This window comes from Sciurus carolinensis, chromosome 2 (assembly GCF_902686445.1).
Source record: "Sciurus carolinensis chromosome 2, mSciCar1.2, whole genome shotgun sequence".
Lineage (NCBI taxonomy): Eukaryota > Metazoa > Chordata > Mammalia > Rodentia > Sciuridae > Sciurus > Sciurus carolinensis.
This window is the reverse complement of record NC_062214.1, coordinates 26,984,173-27,010,632: the sequence shown is the minus strand read 5'-3', so window position 1 is coordinate 27,010,632 and position 26,460 is coordinate 26,984,173. Positions and strand designations below refer to the sequence as shown.

Here is a 26,460-nt window from a genome sequence, read left to right as displayed (position 1 = left end):
AATAAAAATGTGTACTTAGTGCACAGTGATTGGAAGCATTAGAAACACCAAGTGTTTGTGTTTTATTGCTTTCTAAAAACTTACCCCGAGGAGTCTGAACCATGCAGAGCTTGTTCATATTAACTGAAGACGTGGAGCAAGCGTCTCTCTGCCTCGGTGAAGTTCCGCCCCCTTCCATACCATCACCCTTTGAGGCACCACCACTCCCCTCGGGTGTGGGTAACGTCACCTTCACCAGGTTCCTCTGTCTGCCAGAGGAAGTCCCCACGTGGGATCCCTGTCCACACACAGGTCAGCTGATTCTGTTATGACCCACTTGTGTCCAGTCCAATCTCACTTCCAAAATTGTCCCCTCTCCTGTCCTCACTGAGCTCTCATCCCTGTGGCCTATTCTTAAAATATGGAATAGATCAAAGAGGATTAGAGTAGAAATCAAGAAGCTCAAGTAAATGAGAACACACATACAACATATCTAAATCTCTGGGACACTATGAAAGCAGTTCTAAAAGGAATATCCATGGCATTCAGTGCCTACCTTAGAAAAATAAAGAGATCTCAAAGAAATAATCAGCATAAGCACCTCAAGGCCTTAGAAAATAAAGAACAAACTAATTCCAAAAAGAGTAGAATGTAGAAAACAACTAAGGTCAGAGTCAAAATTAATGAAATTCAGAATGAAAAGCAAAGAACAAAGAAAGAAAGATCTGCTTCTTTTAAAAGATGAAATATGATTGATAAACCCTCAGCCAAATAACGAAAAGAAAGAGAGAGAACTCAATCGAATTAGAGTTGAAAATGTATATATTACTGGAGACACTTCTGAAAGTCAGAGGATCATTAGAAACTATGTTGAAAATTTAGACTCAAATAAACTGGAAAATCTAGAAGGCACTAACAAATTCCTAGGCACATGACCTACCCAGATTGAAACCAAAAGATATGGAAAAACCTAAACAGACCAATACTAAGGAATGAAATGCAAACAGCTATTAAAGTCCTTCCTACAAAAAAAAAACTCAGGACCGCATGAATCCTCAGGTGAGTTCTACCACACCTTTACAGAGGAACTAATAGCAGTCTTTCTCAAGTTAAGCCATGAAATTGAAATACATTCTATGAATCCAGTGGAACCCTGATGCCAATAGCAGATGGGGTAGATCAAGGGAAGAAAACTTCAGGCCAATATCCTGATGGAGTTAAATGCAAAAATTCTTAACGAAATTATACCAACCTGCGTGAAAAGCACAGAGATGGTAATACACCATGATCAAGTGGGATTCATCCCAGGGATGCTAGTTTCTTCAACATTCACAAATCAATAACTGATATTAACCACTTAGACAGAATTAAGAACAGGAATCAAAGGACCATTGCAATAGGTGTAAAAAAAGGCGTTTTGTACAATCCAGCATCCATTCATGTTAAAAACGCTGGAGGAGCTTCAGATGGAAGAAACTTACCTTGGCATTATAAAGGCTGTGAATGACGAAGCCACAGCTAACATTATACCTAGTGGAGAAATTTTAAATGCACTTTGTCTCAAATTAAGTACACACAAGATTGTCCATGCTCACCACTCCTGCGCAATATAGTTCGTGAAACACTAGACAGAGCAATCAGGCAAGAGATGGAAATTAAGGTATACAAAGAGGAGGAAGTCATCTGCTTGCACACGATATGATCCTATAACTAGAAGAACCTCCCCCCCTCTAAAAAAAAACTCCAAAAGAAGACTTTTAGTGATTATAAATCAATTCAACAAAGGAGCAGGCACAAGATCTACACCCATAAAACAACTGCTTTCCTATACTCCAACAGGGATTCAGCCAAGGAAGAAGTCAGCAAACCATCCCATTCACAAAAACCTCAGAAAAATAAAGGTCCTGGGAAGTAGTCTAACCAAGGAGGTAAAAAGAGCTCTAAAAAGAAACTAATAGAACACTGAAGAAGGAAATTGAAGGAAACTGTAGAAGATAGAACAACACCATGTTCCTGCACCAGCAAAATTAACATGATCCAAAAGGCCATACTACCAAGAGCAATATGCAGATTCAATGCAAGCACCGTCCAAATGACAATAGCATTCTTCATAGAATTAACAAGCAATTCTTAAATTCATTTGAAAGAATAAAATCCCAGAAGAAATAAATCATTACTGAAAGAGAAAATGATGCAGGGGGCATCTATCTGAGCTGAAATTGTACTAGAGATCTATATTAAGCAAAACAACATGGCATCGACAAGAAAAGACATGAAGACCCATGGAAAAGGAAAGAAGACACAGGACAAACCCACATACTCACAGCTACCTGATATTTGACAAGGGTACTGAAATACACTTTGGAAAAAAGAGAACCTCTTCACCAAATGGTGCTGGGAAAACTGGATAGCTAGCTATATGTAGGAAAATGAAACTAGATCCATATTTCTCATCCTGCACAAAAGTTGAATCAAAATGGATCAAAGACACAAAAATTAGTCCAAAATGATTACAACCACTAGAATAAAACACAGGGCCAACACTCTATCATGTCGATGCTGGTGACAACTTCCTTAATAAAATCTCCAAAGTGCAAGAGAGAAAACCAAGAATAAATAAGCAGGATGCCATCAGTTAAAATTGTGGGAACAGCAAAGGAAATGATTAGGGGAATGAAGTAAGAGCTTAATAAATGGGAGAAGATCGTTTTCAGTCACTCTTCCAACAGAGGATTAGTACTCAGTATATGTAAAGAAAGTCAAACTCAAACAAAAACATTAAAATAATAATAGTGCAGTCAACAAACAGGCAAGAAAACTGAACAGAAACGTCTCAAAAGAAGAAACACAAATGGCCAATATGTATATGACAAAATCGTCATCATTCCTCATACTCAGGGAAATGGAAATCAAAATAGCACTAAGGTTTCATCTCATTCCAATCTGAGGGCAAATGCCAAGATCACAAATAATAATAAGTGTTGGTAAGCATGTGGGGAAATGTACACTCATATATTTTTGGTGGGACTACAAATGAGGTCAGCCACTCTGGAAGGCAGCATGGAGAACCCTCAAAGAATCAGGAAGGCAACCACCACATGACCCAACTATCCCACTCCTTGATATTTTTCCAAAAGATCCAAGATCAGTGTACTACAGAGATGTGGTTACCTAAATGTTTATAGCAGCACAATGCACAATAGCCAAGTTATGGAATCAAACCAGGAGCTTGACAATAGATGAATGGATTAAGAAACTGTGTTTTCTATAAACAAAGGAGTCCTTCTCAAGTGCAAAGAAGAATGACGTTAGGGTAATTGCTGGTAAATGGATGGAAATGGAGAATATGATGCTAAGTGAAATAAGTCAGACTCAGAAAGTGAAAATTGGAATGTTTTCTCTCACCTGTTGGAGGCTAGAGTTAAATACAGGAAAGAAGGTGAGGAGGATTGTGTATAATGGAGATACAGGAAAGGTCGGTGGAATAGAAGGAGACCAAGAGTCAGAGAGGAGGGACAGAAAAGGTAAGGAAATCAGGAATGAATTCCTTTTTTTTTTTTTTTTTTTTTTTTTTTGCGGTGCTGGGGATCGAACCCAGGGCCTTGTGCTTGCAAGGCAAGCACTCTACCAACTGAGCTATCTCCCCAGCCCAGGAATGAATTCTTAAAATCATGTTATGTGCAAGTATACACACACCACAGGGAATTTCACCTTTAGGTATAAATTAAAAGAACCAATGAAAACCAATAATGATATGAGCAAAAGGAAGTCTAGGTGAGAGGAGGAAACGGGGGATGGGTGAGGACAAGCGGGAAATGTGGGGAAGGGGAATGGAAAACAAATTCCACGCATGCCTGGTTTTGTCAGGATGAACCAAAAAAAAAAAAAAAAAGGATTTCAAATGGGTGACCCTTGCTGGAAACGACCAGTTCCTCCCCAACAATAAACAATCTTCCTCCCTCTGCTGAGTGGCTCTTAGTGAGGTTGCTACAGAGTAAAGTCAAAGCCTGTCACACCTGGGGTCTCAGAATGAGGAGTTTTGGGCACGTCCTCCTTGTCCTTGGACTCCCAAATTGACAATAACTAAGGTCCAGGAAAACAAGAGGGTTGATAAGGAGCCAGCGCAGGCCCAGGGGAAGGAGGCCCGTCCAGTTCCTCCTGAGGAGCAGCATGAGAAACTCCTCACCGTCGCTGCCTGTGCTCCCTGGTTTCTGCTTCACACTCTTGAAGGAAATTGCTCGTCACTCCGTCACAGTCACTTCCTCTTGTAATAAGGGAGGCAGGTGTCAGTTCTCTCCACAGAGCAGAATCTGGCATCTCCCTGGCACAGACACGGGGACACAGCAGGTCCTTTGGGCTCCATGATGTCTGTTCCTCCCTCCTGGACCCGGCATCCATGTCCTGTCCTGCTGCTGACCCTCCTACTGGGACTCGCAGGTGAGTGAGCACTGTCTGGGGGAATCCTCTGTCCTGGGCCCTGGGTCAGCTCTGCCCTTGAACTCCCAGGGGCTCAGGAAAAACCCAGGTGCTGCCACCAAAGGCAAGGACAGGGCATTGTGGAGCCCAGTGCAAGGGTCCTGAGCACTGTCTAGGATGCATCCCCCGCAGCTGGGGCCAGAGGCATCACATCAGCTGATGCTCCAAACAGCAGCAACAAGAATTACTGGCATATTATAATATTTTGGGTCACAAAAAATCCTTTTAAAAGCATCAATGTTTATATCCTGAAAACTCTTGGGAACCCAAGAAGTGAGGTATCCGCCTCAGGGCCATGGAGGGAGTTCTTCTCTCTCTCTCCACTCCCCGCTCTCCTTCTCTCTCTCATAGTCTTCCCTTGAGGTACATGGCTTGGTTCCTTCTTGCCTTCCCCACCATGATTTTCTGCCTCCCACAGGCCCAATACCCATGGGGCCAACCAATGCTGAATTGAAACCTCTAAAGCTCTGAGCTGTCAGCATCCTTTTCTCTTCATAAGTAGATTTATCTCAGGTATTCCTTACAGTAATGAAAAGCTGACTGACACAGGGTCTGATGATGGCCACACCCTCATCTACATCATAGATGCCAGCGGAAGGTTCCAGGCCTCAGGAAATATACTGAGCAAAACTTTGAATTTCTTCAACATTCACCATGGGCCAGACTCTCTTGAAAGACTGCAGAGCTCTCGTGTCATGTGATCATGATGCCCAAAGCATACACTCTGACCATCCAGCTTACAGATGAGAAACACAAGCCCCAGGAGCCCCAGGGTCATCCGATGGCAGTGCCAGGGCACTGGTTTGAATGCAGAGAGTCTGATCAGAGCTCCAGCTTCAACCTTTCCTCTTCTCAAGAAATTGTGGCCCCGATTCTTTATTTGGAGAGACATCTGTTTTAATGGTGTGTAGCACAAGACCATGGGGGGCAGGTTTTTCTTTCAAAGCCTGGGGGATCATATGATCATCCTGAGTGTCTCAAGGATTTCAATTTTATTCTTTTTTTTTTTTTTCTTTTTTTCTTTTTTGGAAGGTAGCAACAAGTGTTCCTGGTTCTAATTTGTTTGCAAAATTAGTAAATGAGGAAAGTGTTGGTAGTTTCATGAGCTTTCTGCAGCTTCTGCCAATGGGTGTAGGGAATGGTGGACTAAGGGGAAGAGGGTTTGTGGTTTTCTTCTCCAGGGTACTTCTGCTTCCTGCCTATATTTGGCAAACAGGTGTTTTGCCAAGTATTCTGTGTGGGAAATCAAGTTGTGGCAATTTCTACCAAATTTCTCCACTTCAAATACACTTCTGCAATACAACGGTTTTGCACTGAGCAATTCACACGTTAGGCACACATTACTGGACACCTACTGTGTGCCAGGAACTGTCACAGGAACTTGCGGTGCTTTGGTCATAAAAGAGGAAAAGTAGTGGCCCTGTGTAGCTAAGATCACTCTAGGGACATAGACAATGGTCAACACACAACCGAGAGGTGAATCACAGCACATATTGAACAGTGACCAGTGTGAAGTGGAAACCATCAGCTGGATAAGGGAGCTGGAGAACCTGGGGGAGAGAGGTTCTGACAATGGGGTGTCTGGGTGGGTCTCCCTGAGAAGGGATCTGAGCACAGATGAAGGGGAGGTGCAGGAGTAGCCATGAGGTCCTCTGGCAGCAGGACAGGGACTCTGCATGTGCAAAGGTGTGACAGTGGCTGTCCCTGCTGTGTTCAGGGGTGTTCCTCTTACTCTGATGAAAATAGAGCCACTTCCAGGCTTGGAACAGAGAGGTGACCTGCCCTGGGCTCAGGAGACTGCCTGGGCTTTGGCAAGGGGTGTTTTCCTTGGTTCCCATGGTTCAAAGGGAGATTCAGGTTAAGGGTGGGAAGCAGGCAGGTCCTATGGAGTTCCAGGGTGCCTGATGGGTGGCTGTGCCTTTCCTACAGTTCCCAGACTCCATTGCTGCTCACTAGGTTGGTCCTGAGGACTCCAGTCAGCCAAGGGGTCTGGAGGGAGGGGACCCTGGGATACCCAGGCTTCATCTAAGGGGTGAAGCATGGGGAAGCCATGCCATCCTGCAGGTGGGACACTCCAGGGGTCTGGGTGTGCTCTGTCCTGTCCTGATGATGCTGTGGTAGTTTGGAGAGCCATTGAGGTGATCAGTGTTCACAGAGCATCTAAGTCCTAGAGAGCCAAGAGGTCAGCAGGCATCTGCTGCTTTCACGACATGTGGACAAGGCCATGAGAGGCAGCTGGTTGCCTCCAAAGCCATGGGGCAGTTTATGGTCACTGCGAGTGATCTGTACACTCCAAGGGGAATTTGGCTTTGCTTGGTAGAAGGAAATAACAGGGGTGTCTGTTGGAATTTTTTGAATTTTTTTATTTGTTCTTTTTAGATATACATGACAGTAGAGTGTATTTTGACATATTAGACACACATGGTGTATAACTTCCCATTCTCATGGTTGTACATGCTGTGGAGTTACACTGGTCATGTATATGAACATAGGAAAGTTATATCCGATTCATTCTGTCTTTCCTATTCCATCCCCCTCCCTTCCCTTCATTCCCCTTTGTCTAAGTCAATGAACTTCTAATCATCCCTTTCCAGCTTCCCTTATTGTGTGTTAGCATCCACATATCAGAGAGAACATTTGGCCTTTGATTTTCTGGGATTGGTTTATTTGATTTAGCGTGATCGTCTCCAGTTCCATCCTTTTACTGGAAAATGCCATAATGCCATTCTTTTCTATGCCTTAGTAATATTTCATTTTGTATATATACCACATTTTCTTTATCCATTCATCTGTTGAAGGGAACCTAGATTGGTTCCATAGCTTAGCTCCTGAACTGCTTTACTATAAACATTGATGTGGCCACATCACTGTGCTATGCTGATTTTAAGCCCTTTAGGTATATGCCAAAGAGTGGAAGAGCTGGGTCAAAGGATAGTTCCTTTCCAAGTTTTCTGAGGAATCTCCATTCTGCTTTCCAGAGTGGTTGCACCAATTTGCAGTCCCACCAGCAATGTATGAGTGAACCATTTTCCCCACATCCTCGCCAACATTTTATTGCTATTATATTCTTGATAATTGCCATTCTGACTAGAGTGAGAAGGAATCTCAATATAGCATTAATTTGCACTTCTCTAATTGCTAGAGATGTTGAGCATTTCTTCATATATTTGTTGACCAATCATATTTCTTCTGCAATGTGCCTGGTCAGTTCTTTTGCTCATTTTTTATTGGGTTATTTGGGGGTTTTCTTGAGGTGGGGGATCGGTTAAAATTTTTAGAATTATTTCTACATCCTGTAGATTAATGTTCTATCTAAGGTGCAGGTGGCAAAGATTTTCTTTCATTCTGTATGCTCTCTTCACATTCTTGATTGTTTCCTTTGCTGTGAAGAAGCTTTTTAGTTTGATACCATCCCTTTTATTGAGTCTTCATTTTACTTCTTGCACTTTAGAAGTCTCATTGAGGAAGTTGCTTCCTAAGCTAACATAATGGAGAGTCAGGCCTACATTTTCTTCTAGTGGGCACAGGCCTATGGTCTAATGCCTAGGTCCTTGATCCACTTTGAGTTGACTTTTGTGCAGTGTGAGAGATAGGGGTTTAATTTCATTTTTCTACCTGTGGATTTCCAGTTTTCCCAGCTCCATTTGCTGAAGAGGCTGTCTTTTCTCCATTGTTATGTTCATGGTGTCTTTGTCTAGTGTGACATAACTGTATTTATGTGGGTTGTCTCTGTGTCTTCTGTTCTGTACCATTGGTCTTCATGTCCCCTTCAGTGTCAATACCATACTGTTTTTGTAACTATACCTCTGTAGCATAATTTAAAGTTTGGTACTGTGATGCCTCCTGCTTCACTTTTCCTGCTAAGGATTCCTTTGGTTATTCTGTGCCTCTTATTGTTCCAAATAAATTTCATGACTGTTTTTTTCTATTTTCATGAGGAACATCATTGGAATTGTATTTGGAATTGCATTAAATCTGTATAGTGCTTTGAGTAGTGTGGCCATTTTGACAATATTAGTTCTGCTTCTCCAAGAACATGAGAGATCTTTCCATCATCTGAGGTCTTGTTCAATTTATTTGTTTAGTGTTCTGTAGTTTCATAGTACAGGTCTTCCACCTCTTCTTTAGATTGAGTCCCAATTATTTTTGAGGCTCTCATGAATGGGATAGTTTTCCTAATTTCTCTTTCAGTTGATTCATCACTGATGTGTAGGGATGCAATTGATTTTTGGGTGTCAATTTTATATCCTTCTACTTTGCTGAATTTATTTTGAGATCCAGAAGTTTTCTGGTGGAGTTTTGGGGTCTTATGAATGTAGAATTATGTTGTCGGCAAATAGGGATGGTTTGAGTTTTTCTGTTCCTATTCCTATCCCTTTAATTTCTTTCTTTTGTCTAATTGCTATGACTAGCATTTCCAGGTCTATGTTGACTAGTAATGGTTAAAAAGCATTCCTGTCTTGCCCCAGTTTTTAGAGGGAATGCTTTTCATTTTGCTCTATATAGAATGATATTGGCCTCAAGTTTAGCATATATAGCTTTTACAATGTTGAGGTACATTCCTACTATCCCTAGTTTCTCTAGTGTTTGGGCATCAATTGATGCTGAATTTTGTCAAAGTTTTTTTCTGCATGTATTGAGATAATTTTGTGGTTCTTGTCTTTAAGTCTATGAATTACATTTATTGATTTCCATATATTGAACCAACTTGCATCCCTGAGATGAACTCCACTTGATCATGGTGTACTATCTTTTTAATATATTTTTGTATGTGATTGCCAGGATTTTATTAAGAATTTTTTCATCTATGTTCATCAGGGATATTGGCCTGAAGTTTTCTTTCCTTGATGTGTCTTTGTCTGTTTTTGGTGTCAGGGAGACACTGGCGTCATGGAATGAGCTTGGAAGGGTTGCTTCCTTTTCTATTTCATGAAATAATTTGAGGAGGGTTGGTGTAGTTCTTCTTGGAAGATCTGAGAGATCTTGGCTGAGAATCCATCTGGTCCTGGACTTGCCTTTGTTGGCAGGCTTTAGATGACATCTTCAATTTCCTTGCTTAAATAAATATGTTTAAATTTTCTATGTCCTCCTGATTAATTTGAGTAGGTCAAATGTCCCTGGAAATTTGCCAGTATCTTCAAGATTTTCTATTTCAATATAAATTTTCAATCATGAATTATAGTTATTTGAGTTTTCTCTCTCTTTTTCTTTGTTAGTGTGGCTAATGGTTTATCCCTTTTATTTTTTTTTCAAAGAATCAATTTTGTGTTTTGTTCTTTTTCTTTTTGTTCAATTTTATCAATTTCAGTTCTGATATTAAATATTTCCTGTCTCCTACTGTGTTTGGTATTGATTTGGTCTTCCTTTCCAAGGACTTTGAGAGTAATATTAGGTTATTTATTTTGTGACTCTCCCTTCTTTTAAACATTACTACCTCATGTACCTGTGACTGCAGGACTGATGTGATCCTGCAATATGTATAATCACAAAAGTCAGAGATCACACTCTATTTATGTACGATCTATCAAATTTTATAAATACATCCTACAGTTCTGTACAACTAATTAGAACAAATAAAATTAATCATTTAAAAAAAAAAGAATGAGCTCATTGCAATGAAGTTTCCTCTTAGAACTGGTTTCGTAGTGTCCAGGAGATTTGGGTGTGTTGAATCACTATTCTCATTTACCTCTAAGTACATTCTCAATTCATGCCTGATTCTTCTACAATCATTTGTCATTCAATAATGTATTATTTAGTCTCCAGGTATTAGAGTAGCTTCTATTTTTATTGTATCGGTGATTTCCAATTTCACTCCATTATTATGTTGTCAGCTGTGGGGTACAAGAGTGGGGACAGTGGGTTTTGATCCCTTGAGCAGTACAAACTCAGAGAGTACCTCACTTCTTACGATGGCACCAGCTGCAGCAACCTGGGCTCTGGGGTGGGTGGGGAGGTGGCCTGAGATCCTCTTCCAAGACACAGCTACTGTGGACACTCCAGGCTGCTCCCTAACTGGCTGCAAGCCTGTGTGGATTGTGAGGCTTTCCAGGGGCCATGCTGCTGACCTAGCTTGGACCTTCCCTCACCACTGCTCTGCAAAGGGGAGTCCCACCTCCTCTGCATGGAAGACAGTCTGGACGAGGCCAGGGGGCTTTCTTCCTCTTTCTCCTTTACTGTTTTGTTTTCATGGTGGTGGGAGGACATAGGAGTTTCACAATACTGGGTTTCCTTGTGGCCTAGTCGCACATGCGTAGACCATAATATGACCAAATTCCCTTCCTGGTCCCCTCATGCCTCTCTGCCCCTCCTTCCCTCCTCCCTGGTCCCTTCCCTTCGTTCTGCATTCATGATACCCTGGTTTTACCCCCTGTCTTCCAAATACAGAAGAAAACAGTGCTTGTCTCTCTGAGTCTGTCCTGTTTTGCTTGATATGATGCTCTCCATGACATCCCTCTTCCTGAAAATGATGTGATTTCCTTCTTCTTTATGGCTGAATAAAATCCCATGTGTAAATACAGCACATTTGCTTTATCTGTTCACTTTTGGGGTACACTTAGGTGATTCCATAATTTGGTTATTGTGACTTGTGCTGTGATAAACATGGATGTTTTAGTCATCTTTTTTTTTCCACTGTGACCCAAAATCCTGAAAATAATAATTAGAGGAGGAAAAGACTAATTTGGGGGCTCACAATTTCAGAGTTCTCAGCCCATATGATCACCCACCGTCCGCGGGGACAATCACAACGCATACGCTCTTCTTGAGCACAGGAACCAAAAGAGCCTTATTCCACAAGTCTCAGACTTATATTGAGAACATCAGCCTATCAGAGAGTAGACTACCAGGAAAGTCAGCCTATCAAGGAACAGTCTCCAGGCAGATACCAGGATTGCCTCATGTACAACACCGAACCAGAGTTACTTCCTAAAACTTGTTTATGAGTGCAGCTATGTCTGGCAAGCTGCCAGGCGCCATCTTAGAGATCAGGCCATGGTGCGGCTCTGGGGCCCTCAGAGCCCACCCCTGACAAGCCCACAGACACTCCATTTCTTGAGGATAAGCAGGATCACCAGGATAAGCAGGATAACATGGCCACCAGGAAGGAGAGAGAGAGAGGGAGGGAGAGAGAGAGAAAGACTCCCTTCTCTGACCAAATAGAGACCCCATAGGCATGCCCCATGAATCCACTTCCTCCAGCCACACCCAATCTGCCTGCAGTCACCACTGAGTTAATCCCTATAATGGGATTAAGACCCTGATTTGGCTAAGGCTCTCACAACCCCATCATTTTACTTCCAAACTTCCCTACATTGTCTCACATGAGCTTGTGAGGGACACCTCATGTCTGAACCATAACAATAGGTATGCAGGTACCTCTGCAGTTCTCTACTCTACACTGACTTTAATTCTTTAAGATAAATGCCAAGCAGTGGTAGAGTCGATCACACAACAGTTCTATTTTTAGTTTCCTGAGAACCTGATTTCCATAGTGGGTTTACTATGGGACATTTCTCTAACAATGAGTGAGAGTTCCCTTTTCCCCACTTCCTCACCACCATCTAGAGTCTGTATTCTTGATGACTGCCATTCTGATGGGAGTGAGATGGAATCAGAAACGGGTGGAAACTGTAGGCAGGTGTGGACTGGTTGAAGGAAGCAGGTCACTGAGGCCTGTCCCTGAGGATGGCATTGTGTTCCTGGATACTCGGGGACTCACTGTTCCCAACACCACCAACTCTCTTCCATCTCTCTCTCTCTCACTCCTTCTCCCTCTCTCACCCTTCCCTGTTTCTCTCTCTGTCCCTCTTTTCCTCTCTCTCTGGTTCCCAGTGCTGAGTGTCATGAGTTGAGCAGCTGTCCACCACAAGCCCTCCTTGGTGCCAGCTGACAGTGGACTGACCTCTGAAACTGTGAGCCCAGAATAAGCTTTTCTCCTCTAAATTGTTCTTATCAGTTGTTTGATCACAGCAATGCAAAGTTGACAAACAGAGAGGGGCTAGGTTGTCATCCAGAGGAGCAATAGTGATCTCAACTGTGTCTTTAAATTCTTTTATTTGTGAACATTTAGTTTTAAGGGAGAGACCCTGTGGAGGGTACCAGCACTTCAAAGTCCAAGCACATTGCTCAGGGGACATTTATAAACTCAAATTACTTCTTTGGGCATCTTAAGGAGAGAGGGTTCACATTGCTCCTTTCTCTGTTCTCCTTGTGCAAGGAGCCACCCATCACCTGGAATGGCAGCCATGCTTGGGGGTGGAGCCTTTGGGACAGCCAGGTAGCCAGACATGTGCAGTCAGGGACCATGCCCCAGGGACTTTGCATGTGACTTGAACCTCCCTTCCTCATGGTCACTGTGTTGTCAATGTGACGGTTAATCCTATGGCTGAGCCACCTAAGGACCACGCCAACACACCTGTGGGAACTGCACCTGGAGAGGCATAAGGAATTCAGGATTGATCAGGAACACAGGTCCTACAGAGAATGCCTGGCCAAGTGCCTTGTTGGGGGTCCCTGCAGATCACACAAGCTGACATTGTGAGGGATTTCACAGGTGTGTCTGAATGTCACAGATCACAGTCCAGGGTCAGCAAGAAGAGAACTCGAGGCCAAGAACAGCTTATTGCATTGATACCTGTTGACTGAATGGTGTGTTCACGTCTGCTGTGGGGATGTTGAGGCATCAGATGCCCTCAGTCCCTCCCTCCAGCTTGCTCAGGGCTCTGGGCTCAGGAGCAGGTGCTTCACAGTGGGAGGTGCAGGCCATGGTGCTGCTCAGTGTGAAGACACACGCCTGTGCTGAGCCCACGGCCACTCTGTGAGCACTGTCAGTGACAGGCACTGCTGATGACACGTGATAAACCAAGAGGCTCCCACCAGGATGAACAGGGACCACCCTGTGTCTCCCTCCAGGAGCAGCTGAACCAGAGCTGCAGGTGATTCAGCCTGAGACGTCAGTGTCTGTCGCTGCTGGAGAGTCGGCCACTCTGCACTGCACTGTGACCACCCTGCACCCCGTGGGGCCCATTGAGTGGTTTAAGGGGTCAGGACCAGACCGGGAGACAATCTACAAGTTCAAAGAAAGCCACTTCCCCCGAGTCACAAATGTCTCAGATACCACACAGAGGGACAACAGGGACTTTTCCATCCGCATCAGGAACGTCACCCCAGCAGATGCCGGCACCTACTACTGTGTGAAGTTCCTAAAATCCAGCAATGAAGACAAGGAGTTTCAGTCTGGACGAGGCACCGAGCTGTCTGTGCGAGGTGAGTACAGCTGACTCCTCGTCCCTGGAATGTGACAAGAGGTCAGGGTAACACCTTCCATTCTGGGAGCCACGCTAAGTAGCAAGACCTGCACTGGGTGCTCCTGTCATGATCTGCTGTCACCCGTTCTGCAGGTCAGGGAGGCAGAGGCCTGTGGAGGCCATGCTCCTTCATCCAGGCTCCACGGCTGGTAAATGGGGGCCATCTGCACCCCTCACCTGCCTGCTTCACAGCTCTGACCTTTTCCAGTCTGGCCCACCCTGTGGCTCCACAGCTGAGGGCTCTGAGGGTTTGAGGGACTTGCCAGTCACAGAGCCAGACCAAGTCTGCTGGCTTCAGAGAGCACGTCCCCCTGTGGTGAGTCTTCTCCCTGTGCCACAGGCACCTGGGGCCCACTGAGTTCCAACCTGCACTCTGGATGCTCTGGAAACAGCAGGGGCAGCACAGGCTAATATTTTTCTCCCACCAAGATAGTGTCCCTGTGCCTCCCTTTAGGACAAAGCCCTCCTGAGCAGGACGGGGGCAGGGCATGCTTTCCTTAATTCCCTTCTGGAGCAGCATCCTGAGAGGATCCTAATAGGCTCAGGTTCCCTGTAGAGCATAGAAACCCTGGTGGAGAAGCTGCCGAGGGTTTGGTCCTTTGTCCTAGGCCTGCCAGTAAATCCCAGTGTCTCAGGCACCAGCTCTCCAGGCAGTGCAGGGTAAGAGCAAAGCTGGGTCACTCACCCAGGGAGAACTCCCTATGTGGGTGACAGAGGGTTCCAGGTCAGGAAGCACAGGTGCTCATGGTGTTTCCTCACGAGGCCTGCATGCTCTTCTTGCGATAACGGTCTGAGGTCCTCAGCACACTGTGGATCTTCACACCCTGCCCAGCCCTGTTGACCCCTGGGGAGCAGAGGACCAGGCAGGCCTCTTGCACACAGCTCATTAATGCCAGCATGGGGAACGGAGCCCAAATCCGAGTCCAGCCCAGGCTCCTTGCTGCCCTGGGAATGGACACCGTCTCCACAGAGGAGTCAGGGCACAGAGGTTGCTCAGTAAAGATCCTGGCCTGAACCCCTGAGCAGGGAGCCAGCATTTCTGGTCCTCCTCTGTCTCCCACAGGTTCAGGAAGCCATCACATTCATACCCTGAATCCCACAGTGACTGAAAAACCTCTCTCAAACGTCAGCCATAATCTCCTTCCACAAGAAGATTCCACAGCAAGACACACAGAGCTGCTCCATTGTTTGAACGAGGGCAAAATCCTTCTTCCTCTAGAAATGTTATGGTTGTTCTTACTGTGGTGGGCGGGGTCAGGGGCTCCCCACTGCCCGCGCATAGGAATCACTTGGGAACCAGAAGATAGATCTCCCAGACCCACCTAGATATATATCCACCCAGATATTTTGCTTTAAATATTTTGATGTGAGTCTGGGCATCTGAAGTTCTTACTTATTCCAGAAAATTCTAACACACAGGGCTGACAACCAGTAAGCTAGATGTCCTGAAGACACAGAAAGGAAGTTGGGGGTTTGCCTATGGCAGTGGAGGAGAGCATGGGAGCCCTTTAGGGTGTGGATGCTTCAGACCAGCCTGTGCTGGGCTTAGCTCTTTGGGGTCCCAGGCAGGGCTCTCCCAACAGAGCCCCCTCAGATCCAGCGTCAGCCTGGTATACCCATCAGATTCATGTTTGCCCTTTAACAGGAACTGGAGCCAGGGACTCCTGGCTCTTCACCACACAGCTCTCTCTGCCTAGAGGACCCAAAATATCACTCAGGAATCTGTCCTTATCCCTCACAGAGCTCCACTTTCTGTCAACAGCTTCTCTGGAGGAAACCCTTGTGATGCTGTTTTGATGTGAGAAGCTCTTGCTCACTTTGCTTGCAGTGGGGATTATTAAGATAATAAGGGGAGGGTTGGGATTCGACTCAGTGACTGACGCCTGCCCAGCTGCCTCAGGCCCTGGGTGAGACTCTCAGTACCTGGCTGGGGCAGGAAACAGGCGGAGCCTCATCTGGGGGTTTCTGCTCCTCCTCTCACTGGGGATCTCCTGGCAGCTGCAGGAGCAGGACGGAGGCTGTTCCTAGGTCCCCACTGCATTTGTTGCTCCTTCTGGCTACTAAAGAATGAATATGTGGTTTCAGAAGGGGTGACACTAGCAGGCACAAGAGTCATTTATTAGGCTCCTACTGCATGCCAGCCTGTGCCTTGCCCTCCCCCTCATCCTGCAGGGTGGTGATCTCAATCACTCTCTACAGAAGGGGACACTGAGGCGCAGCAGAGAAGGAGCAGGGGTAACATTAATGGTCCTGTGCGGATGAGTGGAGTCTGCTCTCCTCCCCTCCCCCCCAGCCTGTGCCCTTGGCCGGCCACGCCCCTCTCTGAGCCTTAACCCACAAGGGGCTCTCACTAGGACCCCCTCATGGGGCAGGTGGGGATTCAAGAGCTGAGGGCTTCTGAGAGCTCAGACCAGGGTCAGGACACTGAGCAGCTCTTGACATGTGGCCACTGATCAGAGACCCTAACCCCTGTAGGGACTTCCAGGCTGCTGGGGTCTGGGTGACTCCACTTCTTCAGTGACACCCTCCATCGTGTGGCCTCTGAGTGTTAGACCTGGGTCAGGCAGTGAGGTCAGTATTTGCTCCTACAAACACTCATGGTATTTGCTGCCTGGCAACTGCTGTAGAAGGTGCTGGGTGCTGAGGAGCAATCTGGAGACACCAAAGGACCCCTCTGAGGACCCGTCCACAGGCACCCGGCCTCCTGATCCCCTCACCTGTGCCCTCAGGACCTGCTCTGATGCCTGGGTCTGCGTCTCTTGGAATGAGCCAGCAGTTATGCACTAGCCCTGTGGCTTGCTCAGTATGCAGTGACCTGGGATTCCAATGGAAAATGACCCAGGGAAACCCAGATTCAGAAAAGAGCCCCTTCAGCCTCTGCCTCTCAAATTCAGGCTTGGCCCAGGTTAGATCTAGGGCATGTTTGTGGAAAGAAGAAAATTGGCACGAATTCATAATACCTGTGGAAGAGTCTGCACAGAATAAAGTCTGTGACGTGGATGGACCTGGGTTTGCCGGGTGTGGTCGGGTGTGTTTTATGTTTTTGTTCTTTTTAGTTCTGGGGATTCAACCCAGCGGCAGGGGCACTTAACCACCGAGCTACCACCCCAGCTCTTGTTCTTTTTTATTTTGAGGCAGGATGTTGCTAAGCTTCCCAGCCTAGCCTTGAAATTGCGGTCCTCCTGCCTCAGCCTCCCCAGTGGCTAGGATCATAGGCATGAGCAACACGCCCAGCTGCTTGCTGAGTGTCCAGCAGCAGCTCTGTGGATCCACAGCCAGCTGTGCTCAGTGTGGCCTGGGAAGAAGGTGCCGAGCAACGGCACCTGTGTATGAAATGAGAACCCTCGCTCCCTGTTCAGGGAGGTGGCCTGGTGCTGGGTGTCCCTGCATCTGCTTCTCATTACTTACCCTGGTGGCAAGGTTGGCAGGTCAGTGAGCAGAAAAGATATTAAAAAGTGAGGCAGGTCTGCAAGTTCCTCCCTGAGTCCGAGTAGTAGCAATGCCCTGGGGCTGAGAGGAAGGCGTGGCCCTCAGGCTTGGAGCAGCACCTGGGCTGCAGGTCCTACTGTCTGGCTGGACAGCTGGGCTCACCCAGAGACAGGAGGGTAGGGACGCCAGGCCGGGATAAGCACAGCACCCAGAGAGCTTCATTAGGAGGATTAGGAAGTGAAGTCTTGTTATTTAGGGTGCAACCCAGTGACAGAGCATGTGCTTGGCCTGCACCTGGGTCGTCCCCAGCACAGCAAATACAACAACAACCTCTAGGACGGTTCTTCAGTGTCACTGGGTGTGGTCGGAGGTGGGCTCCATCACCTGATTGTCTGTCACTGCTCCCTCACAGCCAGACCTTCTCCCCCCGAGGTGTCGGGTCCTGCGACCAGGGCCACACCTGGGCAGACAGTGAGCTTCACCTGCGAGTCCCACGGCTTCTCCTCCCCCATCATCATCTTGACCTGGTTCAAAAATGGGAACGAGCTCTCCCACATCCAGACCAGCGTGGACCCCGCAGGAGAAAGCGTGTCCTACAGGGTGTCCAGCACAGCCCAGGTGACCCTGGCCCCCGGGGACGTCCACTCTCAGGTCATCTGTGAGGTGGCCCACATCACCCTGCAGGGGGAACTTCCTCTTCGTGGGACTGCCAACTTGTCTGACACCATCCGAGGTACAGGACCCTGATCCCCGCCCCAGCCCACAGCTGGCCACCCAGCCTGCTCCCCAGGGGCCTTTGCTCAGGACCTCACTGGCCTGGGCTCTACTTCCTAGCAGGGCTGCCCACCTGCCATGCACATGGGGACTCCTGCCCTGTGGCCAGCATGTGCTATGGCTTCACTTCATTGGCCAGCAGCAACTACCCCTGCTGAGCTCCTACCAGAGCCGAGCATCAGCGTGCCAGGGTAGCGGGGTGGGTCCAGGTACTTTGCTAAACTTTCTGCAGGCCAGGGGTTGGACTGGTCAATTCACTCACTTTTACCCCAAGGGGAGTCACTGGTCACTGGCCCCTAGGGTGTGGCAGGCTCTGTGAACCCTCAATGTTTGAGCACCTGCTGCATGCCCAGCCCTGTCCTGAGGGAGGCCCTTGCTGAGCTGGCAGGAGCTCAGCTCTCTGTGCCATAAGGTCACAGCTTCTGCCTGTGCTGTTTCAGTTCCGCCCACTGTGGAGGTCACCCCACTGCCCACAATGGCAGGGAATCAGGTGAACGTCACCTGCCAGGTGAAGAAGTTCTACCCCCGGAGCCTACAGCTGACCTGGGTGGAGAATGGAAATGTGTCCCGGACAGAAACGGCCTCGACCCTCTCAGAGAACAAGGACGGGACCTACAACCTGACCAGCTGGCTGCTGGTGAACCCGTCTGTGCACAGGGAGGACGTGACCTTCACCTGCCGGGTGGAGCATGATGGGCAGCCGGCCACCACCAGAAACTGCACCCTGCAGGTCTCTGCAGGCTCCAAGGAGCATGGCCTGGACCACGCCCCCTCTGGTGAGGCCTCCACCCCAACTGACCGACTGACCGAGTGCTTTTGAACTTGATGTGGTTTTGTCTCTGTTGTGATGTTAACAGCAGTGACCCCTCCTTCTCGGGGGCAGTCCAGAGGCCTGCAGCACAGCATCCTGAAGTCAGCTGCTCCCACACCCACACTCCAAGGGTCTCCTCTGTTGGGCTGGGCACAATTTTATGGGGCCTTCAAACGTAAGCATAAGGAGGAAGGAAGCAGGTGGATGGGTCTGTCCTGGCATCTGCCACTTGCCTTCTTCACCTGACACGTGTCATGTCCTCTTGGCCCTCTTCCTCTTCCTCTCCTTCCACCCACCTGGAGGTCATCCAAAAACACACAGTGACACAGAACCAGGTGAACCACACCTGCCAGGCAAAGAAGTTCTATCCCCTGAGCATGGGGAGCATGTAAACATGTCCAGGACCAAAACCTCCTCAGTCATCAAGAGAACAAGGCTGGGACCTGTAAACACATGAGCTGGTTCCTGCTGAACTCATGTACTCAGAGCAGGGACCGGGTGCTCACCTGCCAGGTGGTACATGATGGTAGCCAGTGGCCTCCAGAATGGGCTGGATGTCTTGGCCATCCAGAAGGAGCAAGGCACAGACCCGGCCCTGGGTCTCCACTCCAGCTGACTGACTGTGACTTTTTATATCTAATTTTTTTTTTTTTTGAAAACTATTTTAGGAGACCAGAACATGCCACTCTTAATTATGCCTTTTTTTATATAAAAATTATTTTGAAAAACAGCACAGAATTTCTGAAAACAAAGTAGAAGTTACCATTGTAAAAGGGAAATTTATATCTAACATTATTTTTATTTTATTTATTTATTTATTCATTTTTGGTACCACCTTGCTAAGTTGGTTCAGGCCTTGCTAAATTGCTGAGGCTGACTTTGGCTTGCAGTCCTCCTGCTTCAGCCTCACTGGGATTACAGGCATGCACCTTTGTGCCTGGAAAATATAGGGATTTCTATTTTGCTAAATTACAGTGAGGCTTTTAGTTCCTCTCCCCAAATCTGTGGTTATAAAACAGACCCATAGTACTCTTAATTTTAATTGCCCTGATTACTAATGAAGTTGAACAATTTTTCCTATATTTATTCACTAACTGTGTAGTTTTTTCAATGAAATATGTGTTTACCTTTTATTTGCTCACTTTCTGCACTTTTGCCTTTTTCATACTGATTTGTAGCAGTTTTAAAATTTAAGTCTAGATACAAACCCTGTGGACTATTTGCATTGAAATTATTTTTTCTGATTTGTAACTTTTGTTTTCACTTTCTTATGTCGTCTTTTCATATACAAAAGTTCTCAGTTTTGATGTAGCCAAATTTATCAATCTTTTATTTTATGGATAGTATTTTTGTCTTGCTTAAAAAATCCTTGTCTATTTCAAAGTATTTTCTCCTAAAAGTTGCAAAGTTTTTATTTTTCACTTAAGTCTCAAATCTGTCTGTAAATTATATCTATATATGGTGGTAAGACAGGATTCCAATTTCTTTTCTTTTCATATACATAACCAATTGTCTCAGCACCATTTAAAGTACTTAATTAGAAATTCTGATAAGAGCTATCATAATGTAATTATATATATCATATACAATTTGTGGGTGTATATACGTATGTATATATATATGTATGTATATATGTATATATACATATATGTGTGTGTGTATTTATATATATATATATATACATGTATAAACATGTATATATATATACATATATAATTCTGACTATATTCTATGCTATTTCACTGGCAATTTGCTTATCCCTGTCCCAATACTACATCATCTTAATACTACATCTTTTTAACACATCTTCAGATATGGTCATGTATCTAATCTCTTTTTTAAGTGGTAAAAGTAGTATTCATGTTTACTATAGAAGAATTCTCAAGTCTATCCATCTATATTAGAACCTTAAAGGCAGCTACAATCCCCTGTCCTCACCCCAAGGTCTCCACTGTGGTGAGATTGACCCATATCTCCATGGACATAAACAGATATTGAAGAAGGAAGAGAGGGAGGGGACCACTCTGCCCTACTGTCCTGCCTCCTCTTGTCTCTGACCTGACGGTCACTCTGCTTTCCTTCCTCAGGGCCTCTCCCTCCTGCCTACCCTGTCCACCTCTGCTCAGCCTCCATTCTATATTGGAATTTTCCATACACATCAGTCTCCTTACTAGAACACTCTGTCGCTGGTATATGAAATTGGGGAAGGATTCCCTGAAGATGTGGAGAGACTAAGTAAGGACCCATGCAGAGATAAATCTAAAATAATTTTGGTGCACCAGAACCAGTTCTAAAAGGAATTTTGAATAACTTTGACTACCTACACTGATGGACTCATCAGTCCTCACTGATCCCATGTCTAGATTCAATACAATTCCTATCAAAATCCAAAAAGATGCTTTTCTAGAAACTGAAGGAGGATTTCAGAAATGCATACAGAAAGACAAGGAATCTGGACAAAGGTGGTGACAACACACACATCATCATCATAACGTGCAAATTTCATTGTCTCCGTTCTCCTTTGCTTCAGCCAAGCTGTAAGTTAAGAGTTACAGAAAGGGAGAATAGGATGGCCCTGGAGAGCAATGGGGGTGTTGCTGATGACTTCCTGACCAGACACCTGGAGATCCATCTACACAAGGTTAATCCAAGGTCCCTGGGGTCAGGGCCACTACCGGCCAATAACACAAATTTGAGCTAATGAAAGAAATGTCCCCCTCCCATGAACTTTGTCCCAAACACCACAGTTGTCTGGAGACCCCCATTCTGTGGCCCAATGTGAGTTAGTGCCCTATGTAAGAGCAGGTCTGAACTTCAGAAGAATTTTCAAGGTCCAAACTCCTTCCAGCATGCCCTATCATGGGCCTTGTGTGCTGGAACACTGGGTCACCGATTTTAGGAAGCAGATGACAGTTTCCTTCATAGTTAGAGATACATGGGGGCTCCCTAATCCCATCCGCTAATCACTGAACCAGGTATGCACACCAGTGCAAGTGGAGTCCACAGTTGGAATGGCCAAATGATGAAGGACACTCTTCCACAAATCCAACATCATTATACCCGTTAAAAAAATTAATAATAAAGGTAGTATTATATTTGTTATACATTCATCATCATAAAATTAATCACAATTCCCCAATCATTCAAAATAATTGGAGTATATATTCAGATTTTTCAAAATTCCTTTTATAAGTGGTTTCAATGCAACAAAATTAGTTTTAATTCATCTTCAATTGCAACTTCGCTGAGAAAACATATGAGCATCAAGAACTCTTTGCCTTATTTTGAATAAAATTCCTTAGTAATTTAGGGCCATTCATAGAATTGGTGTCATAATGCATGCATTGGGGTAGGTTGTGCTTCTTGATCAATTTTGGTCCTTTTTATCTAAGGTGTCAACTTTATCTATGTCTTCAGATGTGCTCCCAATATCTCCCCATTATCCTTCTAATATCTATAGGATCTGTAGCAATAAACCCTGTTTCACTCTTGATGTTGGTTATGGGGTCATGTGTTCATTCTCTCTCTTTCTCTCTCTCTGAGCTGGTAGGAGCTCAGCTCGCTCTCTCTCTCGCTCGCTCGCTCTCTCTCTCTCTCTCTCTCTCTCTCTCACCAGTTTTGCAAGAAAATTTTCTATTTCATTGCACTTTTCAAGGGGCCAGCTTTTGTGTTTCAGTGAACTTCTTTATTACTTCTCCATATTCCATTTTATTGAATTTCTACTCTTTTCTTATTTCCTTTATTCCGCTTGCACAGGGTATATTTTGTTCTTCTTTCTGTTCCTTCAGTGGTAGGACACTTCAATTATTGATCTGACGCTCTCCCGGTTTCCTCTGACTTGCCTGGACACCAGCATGAGAACTGCATCCTGAGGACCAGTCCGTGAGAAGTGAGGTCTGGTGCAGCCCAGATCCTCTCTGTACCATGGGGTCACAGCATTTGTTCTTTCTGGGTTGCAGTGAGGATTACATGATTCAGGAAAAGTGTTGTTGTTGGGATAGAACATGGAAGAAGGCACCAGATATTTTTGGAGCAGAGTTCATTGACAGCCATCCTGCTGTGAGTGTGAGCGGCCACCCAGAATCAACTGAAAGGCTTTGAGTGCCTTCAGCCATAGGTCCCTAGTCTTCACCTCAGGGTTCCACAACTTCCCCATCAGGGCCCTATCTAAACAGAGAAAGCCCTTTAAAGGAACCCACTTCCTCTGTAGCTCTGCTATGCTTGCAATTATGTACAGGGACCTATTCTCTACTTCTGCTGCCCTCTGATTCCAGGACGAAAGAAATCCGCACTTCCACCAGGAACTCCTTCTGCTCTCACACTTCACTTTCCCCTTCTGATGACTCATGCTTAGCTTCTCATTGTCTTTCCCCAAAGGACTGATGCCAGAAACAGCTCCGGATACCTAATAACAGCCATTTCCCCATTTATGTTCAAAGAGCAGATGCCAAGAATTCCCTCACTGAAGTTAGACAGCAAGTCCACTCCTGGTGAAAGGGTGAACAACGGCACCTCCACCACAGGTCAGTGCCTGCCCTGGTGCCACTGACCACCAGAGCTGGGGTCTGTGTTACCAGCCAACTGGTGACTCTCAGGTTCAAACTCACATTGTAGAGTCTAATTCCCAGACCACTCCCGGAGTTGGGTTTCCATAGGATGTGCCTTCTGAGATGGACAAAGAAGAGCAGGGAGCATTCTGGAATGTTGCCAGGATCAGCTTCAGGGTCCCTCCCAACTGAGGGAGAGAAGCAGCAGCAACTCAGCTGCTCCTACGAACAGCCAGAGGAACTTTAGGGCTGCTTTCAGTTGAGGACGGGGGCTGGGCCTTCTTGCTCCCTGCTCAGGTAGGCTCTGATGCCGGCTGCCTTCTAGAAGGAGGGAGGGAGCAGGGCAGCTCTCTTCAACTGACAGGGGGTCCCAGAGGGCCACTCAGCTGAGAACCAAGGCCTCCAACAGGGCATGGGGTGACATGTCCACTCCTTCCTAAGGACCATGGAGCATTTCTTTATAAAAAATTTTCCATCACTTTCATCTTAATTTTAAAAGCAAACAATAGCTCATGGTAAAAATGCAAAGAATCCAAAGGGCTGCTTCCCAGGATCTGGTTCTGTGTGACCAACGGAAACCCTTCAGGTAACATGCCACGGGAGTTTTCCTCTGCTAGGAGTTTGAGGCCCCTCCCAAGTAGAAGAATCTTTTTCTTGACTCACTGGAGTGTTTTCCAGCCAGCTATTTCGTCAGTTCATCCTGCACCTCCTTAGCAGGCTCCCAAGGTCCGAGACACAGGTTCATTCAGCTCACCTATGGCACTGAGCAGGCAGTCTTGCTCGCCTCTCTCACCATGGAATAGTCCTCACCCCACATGGATGCCCCCTTGATAATTGTTCTCATGACCCAGGACACTGGACCATACTCTTGGCTCAGGAATCACCATATCGGACTCCAGGGAAGAGCTTCTCTGGTTTGGATTCCACTAAGCCGTGACCCTCCCTAAACTCCCCAGGCCTCGGTTTCCATATCAGGAGGAAATGATAATTCCTCTGCACAGAGTGGTGAGGGTCAAGCAGGACCCAGCATGGCGGGGGGGCAAGGTGCACGGAGCACACGTTTTTACCTTCCTCAGGGACAACGCTTGGGAACCTGAGGCTCTGTGAGTGGGAATGAGGAAATGTTTGACTGGGCTTCTGCCTCAGGCTCCACTAGGCAGTCGGGACAGGGTGTGGGTGCTAAAGTTTCACAACTTTATTGGACCCAAGTAGCCTAAACTGGGAATAGACTCCCAGGATCCATTCTAATGGCTCCTTCTGTCCCTTGATTCTCAGGAACAGTGAAGTCCACACTTGCTTCATATCTCGTAGCCCTGTTCCTGGGCCCCAAGATCCTACTGGCAGTCGGTGTCTCTGCCATCTTCATCCACAGGAAGCAGAAGTCCTGACTGTAAGTCCTGAGGGGGGAGGGTGGGCAGCAGGCTGCTGCAGAGGGGCTGGGCCAGCGGGATTGCCTGCATACCTGGGCACAGCAGCAGAGTCAGTGGGGTCTAGAGAACAGGTACACATCCCTCAGCACCCTCAGGTTCTCATGGAACTCTGTGGGGTTCCCAGTTCCTAGGAAGTGAGTGGGGTGTGCTGGAGATGAGTAGGTCAAGGGTTGACAATGGGTATCCACTGAGTCCTAGGGACTCCAGAGATAACCGGTCCAGGGGGTTCCATGAGGGACAGCAGATTGGGTGTGTCCTTTGGAGGCCATCTCTACATTAGTCCACTGCTAGGCCTCCATAGTCCAGAAGATTCCATGGTGTCAAGCAATGTTGAGAAGGGCTAGGTGGGCTGCTCTCAGGGCTGCTCCCCTCTGACCCTCAGTGTGGTCAAGCTGAAGGGAGAGGGAGGGGAGTCAGGACACAGGAGAGGCTGAGCTCAGAGCCCTGGCTTGGGGATGTTGGTCCACTCACGATGGGCACCCAGGATGGCCACACCAGTGCCTCATAGCTCTGAGGAGACATGTCATGAATGCAGAGCAGATAATTGAATGAGGACATGTTTCCTACAGATCCTTCCTCACTCCCTGCTACCTGTGACCCTCAGTCTCTGCCACCTTCTTCCTGCTCCTTGGTGCTCAGCCTGAGAGAAGGAGCCTTCAAGAAGCCTCTGTAGACTCTGCTCCAAATGCCTCCCTCCCAGCACACCCACAGCCCACAGGCCCCTGTTGCTCCTCTGGTCAGTCCTTGATGCCCCATGACTGAGTCTGCACTCATGGTCCTGAGCAGGGACCTGGGACCTGCCTCTGGGCAGCAGCTCAGAACACATCCTAGAATGTGATGAACAAGCCCCTTTGAGCAGGTCAGGATGGCTCTCCTCCACTGCCTTGGGGTGGCCATCAAGCACCCCATGTCCTCGCTGTCAAGGGTCATCCTGCCTTCTTTTCCTGCCTAACCCTCCTCCCCAACCTTCTTGAAGTTCCCACATGAAACTCATTCTGGTCTAATAAGAATAATTATTCTCTTACTTTTTTGGGGAGGAGAACCCCCCCAAATAAAAGTTCTCCTTAACCTGAATTATTTTCTTCCTTACCACTTTTTACACTGGATATGGCAGTCCTTGTTGTCCACAGAAGAGCAGGGCTGTAAAAATGACTAGGCGAACTGAAGCCCTGGGAAGTCATCTCCCCGAAATTCAAGAAAAACAAGGATTGTTCTTCCTCCTTTACAGTTTTTGTCAAAATATCGAAAACACTAATGATGTCAGTTAAATGTCAGTTTAAATGTATAGGGAAAGGTAAATAATAATAACATGAGTACTTAGTGTATTGTAATTTGAAATATCAGAAACACTGCACAATAGTGTTGTTTTATTTCTTTGTAAAATGTATCCAGAGGAGGCTGAAGAGGGTCTGCCTTGTTCTTCTTTAAGATGTGAAGCCAGCATCTTCTCTACCCTGGCGAAGGTTCAGGCCCCTTTCGTGCCATCTCCCCTTAGGGATGTGGGTAACGTCACCTTCCCAAGGTTCCTCTGTCTGCCAGAGGGCAGCCCCCATGTGGGATCCATGTCCACACACCAGGCCAACTGCTTCTGTTCTGACCCACTTGTGTCCAGTCTAATCTCACGTCCAACATCGTCCTCTCTCATCTCATCTCTGTGGCCAAGTCCCTCTTTCAGTTATTCATTTCTGTAAAATGTCATATGGGTT

General features: G+C 46.4%; 1 protein-coding gene across 1 annotated transcript; it reads left to right on the top strand.

Annotated features, from left to right (window-relative positions):
- Positions 1 to 4,343: 4,343 nt before the first annotated feature.
- LOC124976913 (signal-regulatory protein beta-1-like) lies at positions 4,344 to 25,781 on the top strand. The gene is made up of 8 exons (XM_047539991.1): positions 4,344 to 4,416; positions 7,373 to 7,378; positions 13,372 to 13,722; positions 17,605 to 17,925; positions 18,407 to 18,742; positions 23,217 to 23,300; positions 24,600 to 24,714; positions 25,324 to 25,781. The coding sequence occupies exons 1-7, from the start codon at positions 4,344 to 4,346 to the stop codon at positions 24,710 to 24,712; spliced, it is 1,284 nt and encodes a 427-aa protein (XP_047395947.1). The 3' UTR covers positions 24,713 to 24,714; positions 25,324 to 25,781.
- The last annotated feature ends 679 nt before the right edge of the window (positions 25,782 to 26,460 follow it).